The following is an 11,428-nucleotide window of genomic DNA, read 5'->3' on the forward strand; positions in this document are numbered from 1 at the left end:
GCTCGCTGTATCAGTTCACCTCCATGCACCTCCACCTAAAAGGTTTTTGAAACAGCAGCAGGTTCTACATGTCAGTTTTGTAAGAAACTACGCAAAACATGTAGGTGGCTATGAAGCAGTTCGTTGGAAAAGTTCATCTGACAACAGTGTTATGTTCCCGATACCTGTTGAAACTTGTGTTTTTAAGTCATTAGAGCCACTAGAAATGCAGTTTATGAGTGACAGCCAACTTACAAGGAAAAGACAAATGCTCAGACATGAGGATGTTTTTATTTATGCATTTTACTCACATAAAATTACATGTAGTGATTGATGAATGCGAGAATATAGCATCATTTTGTAATTGTTTATTAATACTGTTTACCCTTACTAAATGGTCTATGCTACTTACTGTATTTGTTTTATACATAAAACACTTTCAGTTGTTCGAGCTCATTTAAAGAATTCGTGCTCCCCTCCCAGCATATGTTTCAATGCAGGTGTGATTTGACGGTTGATGCTTAAGGTCTCTTCCTCTCTGGGTTTTGGATCACAACCAAGGCGACAGTCCCCTCAGCTCTCTGCCACTGGTATCTACGACAGAGAAAGTCACTGCATGCAAAACCACACTGGAAACCCTGGAGAGTTCACTTTCAACACTTTTGATCCAATAATTTGTACACTCAGTGAAAGAGTTTGTGATTTACTGACAACTTGATATTGACTTACTGGCTCTGCTCGGGAATGAGCAAACTGTCTCCTGCAGGAAGACTGAACTCCTGCTCGTTCATAGTCACTGTGGAAGATCCCTCCTAAGAAAGAGATGTAGAAGAGGAAGGGAGATTTACATGTGCGTCCAGGGACAGACTGTTGGGACAGACTCTGCATACATACCAACTGCCAAACCCACACATCAGTTTGGGGTGTTGTCATCTCTGTGAGTCCAGGTCCGAACACCATCGCCTGTTGGGGAGGCAGTAAAAAGAGTCTTGTTTATCACTATCATTACCTACAACACGTCTAGTCTCCTGTTATTTCAACAATAATTATACCTTTGACTTGTACTTTTAGTATCAAAACATCCTTTCTGCCGGATAGACCGTACTATACAGTTGTGGTCAGAAGTTTACAGACACTCATCATGAGCATGTAACTTTGTCATAGTAATTTTGTTCCAGTAGTTTCCAGGTCAGGGTAGGCTTGTGCCTTTGTGGCCCCTGGATTGTCCCTGAAAGTCCGAGCCAATACCCTCTCATGTGAGGGAGACAATTTGTGTCTTCTTGTGGTGGCACACACATTAAACCTGTACTTACAAATATTTATTTAAGGTGTGATCTTGCAACCTACAGTTACTTAGTGCTTTCAAACAAATCTTGTTTATACTGGCAAATAGAAACAACCATTGCCAGCAGTCAACCACGATCTCTGACAAGAAGCTGGTCTTCAAGGACACTGCAGAACCTTCAGGATTGCTTATTAAAAGAAATAAGTGAACGTATGTTTATATTTGAGTGTGTTTGTACACGTTTGACCCTGCATGGATTTAAGAAACCAAAATTGTAACTATATATGAGTGCAGGCCTAAATGAAATGTTTTACTGAAAATGGCTGAAAAAAACCCTGATCAACCATCTCATATATGATCATTACCTGACACTAGGTTTCTTACCTCAGTCTCAAACTGAGCTCCGAACATGTCGATGGGCCTGCCATTCCCCAAAGACGGCCTCTGTTTTTCCAGCCAGTCTTTGAAGGAGAAGGGCGTCATCACATTCATGGTGTTCAGCTGGAAAGGAGGTTCCCTGAAGACTTCATCTATCCATCCAATAATAAACATTGACACCAGCTCAAAGTTTACAGGGACTTACAATTTCTTCTGAACAACTCACTTGGATCAGGTTTTCCTGTTTTGCACTGCTTGGATGCCATGAACCTGAAAGTAAAATACAGTCAAGTCAACATACTTAAAAGAAAGAGCATGATCTGAGTATGACTTGTAAAGATGAAAAGATGCCTTACTCCTTGATTATTGGCACCAGCTGGGTTCCTAGATCCTGACAGTAGAACCATTTTTCAAATAGGATGTCAGTGGTGTTGTCTACATGGTACCTGAGAGCACAAATACATGCTAACATAAAAATCTGTTTACAGGACAAATGTGTTTCACTAAGATCTAAGACTCAATTCAATAACATTGTTATTTATCTATTGTAGGACCCTACAATAAAACTGAACAAAGTAGCTGCTGATGAAGATAGCCACTTAATTAAATCCAAGGCATCACTTAACATTTATCATTTATATATAAAAAATGTAGCCAGTGGTGTAAATACATATCATTAAAGGTTTATTTGTTCAAATAATTAATCATTAAGCAAAATGTGCTGGGTATAATCTGAAGTATACCAGTCCCATAAATTTTATTTGACCAGATTCAATAAAGTTAGACATTTTACATTGTACTTATTTTTGTTCTTGCTTGTACTTGAAAATTGATTAATTAATTAAAGTAGTTTAAGTCATACATTTTTATGAGTGTAGTTTTAAGTCTTACTTAATACAGCATGCTGTCTATTTAGTAAATGATGGTCCTGTATAGAGAAAAACAGACAGTAAGGAGAGTATTTGTAGAGCAGGGGTGTCCAAGTCCAGCCCTCCAGAGCTACTATCCTGCAGCTTTTAGATGCAACCCTACTCCAACACAGCTGAATCAAATGATTGGATTACCTCCTCAGCATGGCATCAAGGTTGGCAAAGGCCTGATAACAAGCCATTCATTTGATTCTGGTGTGTCGGAACAAGGATGCATCTAAAAGCTGCAGGACAGTAGCTCTGGAGTGGTAGTAGGACTGGAGTTGGACACCCCTGCTTTAGAGTATAGCCGGGTTGTGATTTATGGAGGGTCAGGAGTGCCAGAATGAATTAATTAGCAATACCATTAAATTATTAATTAAATGTTTACTAAATTAATTAAATTTGGAATTTATTAATTACATAAATAATTAATTTACTGCCTATTCATTTTATTCAAAACATGTAATAATTTATTTATTTATTTCCTATTCTAATTAATTAATGACATGTTTAATTAATGAAATTATATATTTAATAGGGGTGCAACGATACTCGTATCGATGTTGAACCGTTCGATACAGTGCTTTCGGTTTGGTACGCATAAGTATCGAACAATACAAAATTTTTAATTTATTTTATCAACTTTTCTTTTGACGATGCTGTCTGTGTTGAGCGCTCAGTCGATCTGCGCTCGACAGTGCGGAGTAGTCGAACACAGATTCACTGAGAGCAGCGCAAGCTAGCAGGCAGAAGTTAAGCTCACCTTGCAACATGGCAAATTGAACCTCCCCCACCCTCATTCAGATCTGGCGTTTGGAATTATTTTGGTTTTCATGTGACGTATGACCCTGAAGGTAAGCGCGTCATGGACTAAAGTAAAACAGTATGTTGGATGTGCCACGCAATGCTCAATTACATGGGTGGGAACTAGTGGTTAGCGCAGTTAGCTTGTTAACGTGTTGACGCCGTCCAGCCCCACACACGGGGCGGTAGCTCGTTAACAGAGATTTGCCGTGTTGTGACGTTAACGTCATTTCAGATTAACGCTGACAGCACTAGTGGGAACAAAATGAATATGACTGCACATTTACTCCGACATCATCCTAGTGCAAAGACAAGTGGAAGCAGACAAAAACAACAAGCACGCATGCTACAAACTTTACCCGAGTCATTTAGACAGCCGTTAGCACAGGATTCTCCTTATGGGGACCTGATATGTTTAATATGCTGCTGAGAATATAGCCCAGAAGAAGCGTATAGTATAGCTTTTATTTTGGAAAGAGCCATTTCTCTGTAATAAACTCTCTTTTCCAAAGATGAGTGATTTCTCGATCAGATACTTATTTTTTTCTTACTTTGTTGTTTCAGCAACATTAAATTTAAAAACTGTACTTTTGAGTTAAAATATATATTTATAATTTTAATAAATGACAAATTAAAAAAGCATGAACATTTTTTTTGTATCGAAAAAATATCGAACCGTGACACCAAAGTATCGAACCGAACCGTGTGTATTGTTGCACCCCTAATATTTAATTGTGTATTTATTTAATGATTTTGGCACTCCTGGCCCTCCAATTGACATGGGGACTGTTAAATCCCCAAAATGCTGCTGCTGTAATTTGATTATGTTGTCAGATTTGAATTTGATTTTATTTGTTGTAAAAATGTAAATTTGTTACATACTTACAAGGTAAACATTCAAGTTTACATCGAATCTGGTCAAATAAAATATATTTAACTGGTTTACAGTTTATACCACACGTTTCATTACTGATCTTTGAAAAACCTCTTTTTATGTCAGCTGAGTTTTAATTAAACTTATTGCCTCGTGTTTATGAGGGCAAAGAATCTTTTCTTTTTAAGTGTCCTGTCATGTTTATGACCATTCATCATTTTTCTGTTGTCAACAACTCTCTAAGAAAAATGCAGAAAATCGAAACTGCCACAGCAGTGAACCTCAGGCAGTCGGTTTCAGTGAGCAGTCTTCTCCTTTCCATCACCAAGCCCACGGTGTTAGCCTGCCTCTGGGGGGAGTGAGGGATCCGAGCTGGCAGCAGAAACATCTAGAATTTGAGACAAAAAGTAGTGGAATGCACAGTGAAGCAGATTCACCTGAGATAAAGCTTATTGCACAAGCTTGCTGTGCTTCCTTATTTCTAATCAGCAGAGAGCGATGGGAACTGGAGCAGAAAAATAGTTTCCAGGAGGGTTTAGTGCAGTTGTCTATCTCAACCAGCATTTCACTATTATGTATAAAAAAAATTTATTCCTGTTTTGAAAGATGACCAAATAATTTCTATGTTCTCTGTTAAATAAGTATCTTACTACAAATTTAGAGCTAACACACTACATTGTGGGGGGCCTAAGAGACCTGGGCCCATCCCGACTGGCTGTGAGAAGAATTTTCTTAGGTCTTATCTTCAGTTACTAAATGTGGTTTTGTTTGTTTGTTTGTTTTTTTAGTAGACGGCTTTTATGACATTATCACTGACAAATTCTGACTATTCACTACAGCCTGTTTCACATTTACAATTACCTGTTAAATCTGAGCAGCACAGCGCGGTTCAGCACAATGTGAAGAAACGTTCCTCTACTTTATTTGGGCGCTGCTGTAGACGGCTCAGGTTGTGACATGGGTTACTGAACTTGTATGACTTCCTTATGTCTAAAAGATATTTACACCAGTCTCATCGGGAAAAACCCAATTGTTAACAAATTGGTTTTCGCAGGTTTTCTTCCTCCTTTTCACAGGAGGAGTATACTTCAGGGTCTGTCAGTGTAAAATGGGAGGAAGGGGCTACAGCATGCAAGTCAATGCATCAAATATATTTTCTTTTGAAAGTATAAAAAATGTGGAGAATAAATGGTTGTTCGAGCTGAAAGTTTCAGTAAAGTTCAGTGGCTCTGCAGCACTCACTCTTTCTCACTCATCTGATATTTAATTACAATCTCTTTGTTTAAGTGAATAGACGGCCTGTCTCAGTCTTCACAATTAATAATGATGGATTGGGAATTGTTTTCTTAATCTTTTCACACATGTGTAGCAGAAGTATTAAAAAATAATAATCTGTGCAATTAAAAGGCCCAGACCAATTTACTCTGGACCCACCCAGAGGTAGAATCCTGCAGCTGCTCTTGCATAAACAGCTTAATTAATGCTTTTTAAAAAAGTGTTCTTTATGTTTTATGCAATTGTACAGTTAAATTCCATCTGAATGAATGAATGTGTATTTGTGCACAGCAAAGTACGAAGCAGAAACATAAAAGTTTAGAGCTTACCTCTCCCTCTTTGATGTGTACATCCTTGTGTTTACCATTTTCAATCACCTTCAGACACATGTCCCCCTTCACCTGGTAGAATAACTACTTAAAACAGAGAGAGAAAGACAAACGAAGAATGGCAGTGGGTTAAATACATGTTATAAATATTTATTTGCAGGCATCAGCAGATACTTCAGTTGTGTAAAAACGGTTAGTCACAATTAACATAAAGACATCTCAGACCAACCAGTCAAGGCTCAGTCTGGATAATGTAGTACATCAATACTGAAAGAACCAAGAGGGAGCTATAACACAGAGGGTCCCAAATGCAAGGAATCAAATGTCAATATTATGTTTAGCTTCTTGATATTTCTTAAAGGGCAGTGAATCCTTTCAGCTACTTTAGTCAAAAGTATTTCCATTGGCAGAAATGTAGACACTCCGTGCTTCGTGTTAGGAACAAAAAGATCCTACACTGATTGATCAAAATCAAAATTATTAACCTAGAGAGGACATGCTGAAAATCACATAAAAAAACAATGCAGCAGGCTAGTCTAATTTACCAAAATCAAAATTTTATTGCAGCAAATCAATCAAATGGTCCTCAGTAGTTTGTATGGACTCCACCAGCATGTATGCATGCCTGGTAATGTCAGGCATGCTCCTATTGAGATGGCGGATGGTGTCCTAGAATGTCTGGACCGGGACATCGCTGAGCTCCTGGATAGTGTGAGGTGCAACCTGGTGGCATCAGATGGTCCCAGAGGTGAGCATGGAGGCCAGTAAGTGGTAATTCTTTCATTCTCAATGAACTGCCTGGAATGTCTCACCACATGAAGCTGGGTGGGTATTGTCGTGCACGAAGAGCAACTCAGACCTTCCGTGGCCCTGTCCAGCTCTCCTAGAAAAACTGCCTGTCTCTGTGCTGGGAGACACAGCAAACCTTATGGCAATGCCACATATTGCTCTGTCATCCTTGAGGAGTTCAACTGCCTCAAGAACTACCTCTGTAGTGTCCACATATCACCTTCCTTTAATTTTTTTGAGCAGCATATTTACCACCCTGCTCATCCATGAAAACTAAAAGGTCAGAGGTGGGTAGAGCAGCAGTAGGACCCTAATAGAACAGGCTTTAATGACAAAAAAATGACAGTTACTAAGTCAGATACAGCATGAAAGGAGTAGATGGAAGGGAGGTGGGTGGCAAAGTGGCTTGCAGATGTGTAGCAACTGACAAAGCAGCTTAAATAGAGCGCCACATATAGCCATATATGTGATGTGTGGATTGTATCACTCGAGCCTTCAGCTGATATGAGTGGGCATTTCTTGGAGCTGCAGCTGACCTTTACTTCATGGCCTGTTTGAACAAACACCATGTTTAGATTTACAAACAAAGAGCTCATACGTGACTCTGATTCAACTGATTGAGTGTGATGCAGTTGGTGTTCAGCAAGAAGCATGACAACAGTCTCCAGGATGTAGGCACACGTTTCTCTCTCAGTCACTGAACAAGAAATGTATGGATAATCAAATAATCAGCCTCAATTAAAATCAAAAGAAGAAAACCCATAGAAATAATAATAATAATAATAACATTCATGAGCCAAACCAGAAGCTTATCTTCCTGTGTTATGGCATAAATATTTATGACAGTCAGATTCCTCAGACTGGCTCAGGCATTTAGTGGGTTTGGTTTTTCTTTTTTCCCACAATCTGCCAAGCGCATCAAAACTTACTGGATGGCATTTCTAATCTAATCTTTCTTCCTTTCTATTTTTAAACACAAACTCTGTTACAAGAACTGTAGTTTCCATATAATTATGTTATATTAAGAGAGTCATAGTTACTCCCGCCGTTGACTGCACTTCATTGAATTTCTTCACTTTAACATTCAGAGCATTGGGCAGAAATCACATTGCGTCAACACCCACCGTGGGCCTTCATGATGCTTTGTTTTAATTAATATGAACCAACTTAAATTAATTAAAGCCAACAACTTTGTTTTAAAGCTTAAAATTAAATGTGCAGAAACTTGCAGCTTTCACAAAAAATCATGAGTAACTGTCAAAAAAGACAGAAAAGATCTGTATTTTTAGACCATGTCAGAAATTACCACAACACTAAAAAGGGTATCCTGAGTCATGATTCAGTATCAGTGAATGTTTAAAGTTGTGAAAGTGGCTGTCAGCTGACACACTTTATACTTTGACACAGAAGCAAAAAAACCCAGTAGCAGCAGCTGGCCAAATAGCCTAACCAAGCACTGCAACACATGGGTGGAACTGGCCCTAAAAGGACAAATGAAGCAACTTTGCGAAAAACTGTAAGAAGCTAACTAATGTTGTCTTTTGTATTAAATTGTAGGTTCTTCTGCTTCCATGGTCCATGTTTGTTGCTGGAATGAGGGAAAAAAAGAGACTAGTCCAACTCTCACCTCCTCCCCTTCCTCTATGTGATAATCCTTCCTGGTGTTAGGGCCTCCGACAAACATGACAAGCAGCTGGGAGAAGTGCCTGAGACAAAGAGGAATTAAAATCATGTCAGTGCATGCACTGCGTGTCCTCGCAGTTCAACTGACTGAATCCCAAGTGTTCAAACTGCCACATAAATTACACATTGCTCAATAATTACAAAACTCAATTCACATTTGCAAAGAATAAAGAGTGAGAGTGTAGCTAAGAGTAAATGTGTTACTTACATGAGTTTGTTGCACACTGGGGGCAGGAAAGCATTCTGATTTTCTGCAATCCAGTGTTCCACATTGACCTGAAGAGTACTGCTGTTCATTTTGATGTGATTTGTGCTGCAGAATGTAGCCTCTGGGACTCTCTGTCAGCTGTTATGACTGCTTTAAGCAAGAGGACACATAAAGTCCAAAATGCAGAAGTGGGAGTAAGCAAATCGGGGTGGAGCACAAGGGTTAAAGGTTGTTGTTTAATAAGTAACATAATGCTGTCCTGCAGACCAAATGGAATCCTTTGCAACGTGCACAACGCCACGATGGGAGCAGTTTTTACCCAAATACAAAGGGTATTTGAGGTCTAGTTGAGGTAAAAAATTATTCTCACTCAGTTTTCTGCTTCATTGGTGGTTGTATATTTTGGTTGGGTTTCAATCAACTTGTAATTAAAGTCCGTTCCTTTAATTTTCTATTTTTATTTAAGTGAAAGCACACAAGTTACACTTATTGTGCATTTTGTGTAATCTAAAACTGTTGGGTTAATCTGACTTTAAAACAAACACAAAAAACTTGCTTAAATCATGCTACCAATTCATGTAATAAAATTAAGTTCTCTGTTCTTTCAGTGGTGGTTTTTTTTTTTTTTTTTTTGGGGGGGGGGGGGGGGGTTGTGTATAACATGTAAAATATTTAGCATCTTCTTAAAATTCAATATAGCATAAAGGTTAAAAATCCGACCTGTATGCTCATTTCGAACCAGAAAACTGTCCTGGGGTCAGTCAGACCAATCAAACTTTTTATTTTATTTCTGGATGGATGGATGGATGGATGGATGGATGGATGGATGGATGGATGGATGGATGGATGGATGGATTGATTTGTGGATGCTGCATCCTCCAGCCTGAAGAGGAGAGGGACCAGAGGCCATTCTGGCTCATTATCAGCACACACTTCAAAAGCTACAAAACACATGGGTGTACAAACATGGTGAACAAAAAACATTGATCTAGTCAAAGTCAAAGTCAAAGTCAACTTTATTTGTCGATTCTGCCACATGTACAGGACATACAGAGAATAGAAATTGCGTTACTCTCAATCCCTAGATAAATAGCAAATCTACTTGGATTTTCCAACACAACTATCTATGAAGTTTACAAAGAATGGTCCAAATAAGAGAAAGCAACACTTTTCTGGGGGAAAATGCCTTGTGTGTGCTAGAGGTCAGGGGAGAAAAACCAGGCTGCTTTGTGCTGGTAGAAAGGAAACAGTAACTGAATAATCATTACAACCAAGGCATGCGGAAGAGCTCTGAACCTGACCCCAACAGGTCGCAGCAGATGACATTCTAAAGGGTTTACTAACTTTTGAGAATCAACGATGAATGAAGATGAAAGTCTGTGTGAGATATTTGGTCATGGGCAAACAATACACTGACCAATAAAAAGAGTCAGGTTTAGTCAGCCAAGTTTACATAAAGCCACAAAAACATCCACCACAAAGAAAACTGAAGTGAAAATGGTAATTTAATCTGTTCAGTATCATATCTGCTGTACAAAGTGTGCTTAGAGTTAAGACATTTAATCAACTGGTAATCACTTAACCTTCAGTATGAAAACAAAACAATTAACTATACTATTGACAATGTTTTTGATGCAAGCTCTGTCGTATTTTCAGTGTTTTCTTGCCAAGATATGTTGAGCAAGATTCATCACAAGAGCAGTTGCTTCTTCCTTATCGTATTATATTGTGTGACTAATATATTCTTTGCTGAAGAATTATGTGACCAGTGAGCAGCAAGTACATCAGAAATTTGAAGTTCAGTGGAATATGAACAAAGAAGTCCTTCAAGTGCTGTTCAGAGATATTTAGTAAGTAAAAACCTGCCTCCTAGTGGGCCCACTTGAAATGACAGTTTTACAAGTAGCTCACATTTTTTAAACATATGCAGCAAAAAAGTATATGCTGTAAGTTATCGAGAGCATAAACAGATTTTGCTGTTTAAACGAAATTTTAGGTAACTTATCAAACTGTATATAAATGAAGACGTGTAAGTGCACACAGCCATGTGGAATGTTTTAGACAGTTAAAGTGTATTTTGTCCCAAAAAAGAGCTTGGGAACATGGTTATACTACTTCTGTTAACCCCATTCAATAAAAAGCTGCGTCTACACTTAAGGCACTTTTTTTTTTTATCCTTTCAAATCCATCGTGCTGGTGTGCAGAGGTGTACAAAGTTAAACTACCACTGTCCAAAAACATATTAAACTCGCTGTAGATGCTTTTAAAGGAATTTCCGCCAGTTTATTCAAAGAGTGAAAGTCTGAGTTAACTCTATGCCATAAACAAAATAAGAAAAAAGAAAGAAAATACTTTTATCTATCTAGTTATTGTAACTAAAGCTATATTTTGTTGCATCTGTTATTTATTGTTTTTTTCTGTGAGACGGTCCCCCCCTCGTGGTCACAAAGGTAATAAAATATCATCCCAATACAACAGTTACGAAGTATTTATTTTGTAGACAGACTGTACATAAAGTCAGAACGCGTCTATCAATTACAATTCAATTAATATTTTTTAATGTACTTTTAATTTTATGAAAACTGTTTAAGCGGGGTCATTCAATGAAGGGATAAAGACTTAATTGGTTCTCTTCCTGTGTGTTCCTTTTAACCCATCACAACCAACATTAGCTTGTGTACACTCAAATTAGTAACGTGACCTCTAATCAACGTATTATATATTTTTATACTTAGTCGTTTTGAAGCTTATTATTTATTTAAGTATTGATTATAGTTTATATGTTATTCCTGATACACTTTTTTAAAGAGAAAATTGGATGTTAGCGCTACCTGCATCCGCTCGTGTTTTGTTGGGCTCATCAGGTTCAAGCTAGGCCTCGGTGGTCACGTGATTTGTGGCCTCACTGAGGCG

The 11,428-nt window shown here is 38.2% G+C and overlaps 1 protein-coding gene across 5 annotated transcripts; it reads right to left on the reverse strand.

The window, feature by feature from the left end:
* Positions 1-251: 251 nt before the first annotated feature.
* On the reverse strand, positions 252-11,397 carry haao (3-hydroxyanthranilate 3,4-dioxygenase). Of its 5 annotated transcripts, none has more exons than XM_085428937.1 (12): positions 11,347-11,397; positions 9,236-9,398; positions 8,516-8,662; positions 8,252-8,330; positions 5,836-5,919; positions 4,513-4,619; positions 1,999-2,088; positions 1,869-1,912; positions 1,649-1,794; positions 874-942; positions 709-791; positions 252-573 (listed from the first exon to the last, which is right to left on the reverse strand). In XM_085428937.1, exons 3-12 carry the CDS (start codon positions 8,602-8,604, stop codon positions 501-503), a joined length of 864 nt encoding a protein of 287 aa, XP_085285063.1. In that variant the 5' UTR covers positions 8,605-8,662; positions 9,236-9,398; positions 11,347-11,397; the 3' UTR covers positions 252-500. The 5 variants fall into 5 exon arrangements, with proteins under 5 accessions (XP_085285063.1, XP_085285064.1, XP_085285066.1 ...); XM_085428938.1 differs by having other exon boundaries at positions 8,516-8,665; XM_085428940.1 differs by lacking the exon at positions 9,236-9,398 and having other exon boundaries at positions 8,516-8,665.
* Between the last annotated feature and the right edge of the window lie 31 nt (positions 11,398-11,428).

Source organism: Rhamphochromis longiceps, linkage group LG13 (genome assembly GCF_057381845.1).
Source record: "Rhamphochromis longiceps isolate RC_006_pf linkage group LG13, R_longiceps_female_GT1.1, whole genome shotgun sequence".
Classification (NCBI taxonomy): domain Eukaryota; kingdom Metazoa; phylum Chordata; class Actinopteri; order Cichliformes; family Cichlidae; genus Rhamphochromis; species Rhamphochromis longiceps.

Excerpts from the sequence above, each read along its gene's own strand:
- haao (XM_085428940.1), bottom strand. The coding sequence starts at position 8,604 with ATGAACAGCAGTACTCTTCAGGTCAATGTGGAACACTGGATTGCAGAA. Across the intron at positions 4,620-5,835 it reads TACACATCAAAGAGGGAGAG|ATGTTTCTGCTGCCAGCTCG; the intron begins GTAAGCTCTAAA and ends CTCAAATTCTAG. Across the intron at positions 2,089-4,512 it reads ACTGAAACCGACTGCCTGAG|GTACCATGTAGACAACACCA; the intron begins GTTCACTGCTGT and ends TTGTGCTCTCAG.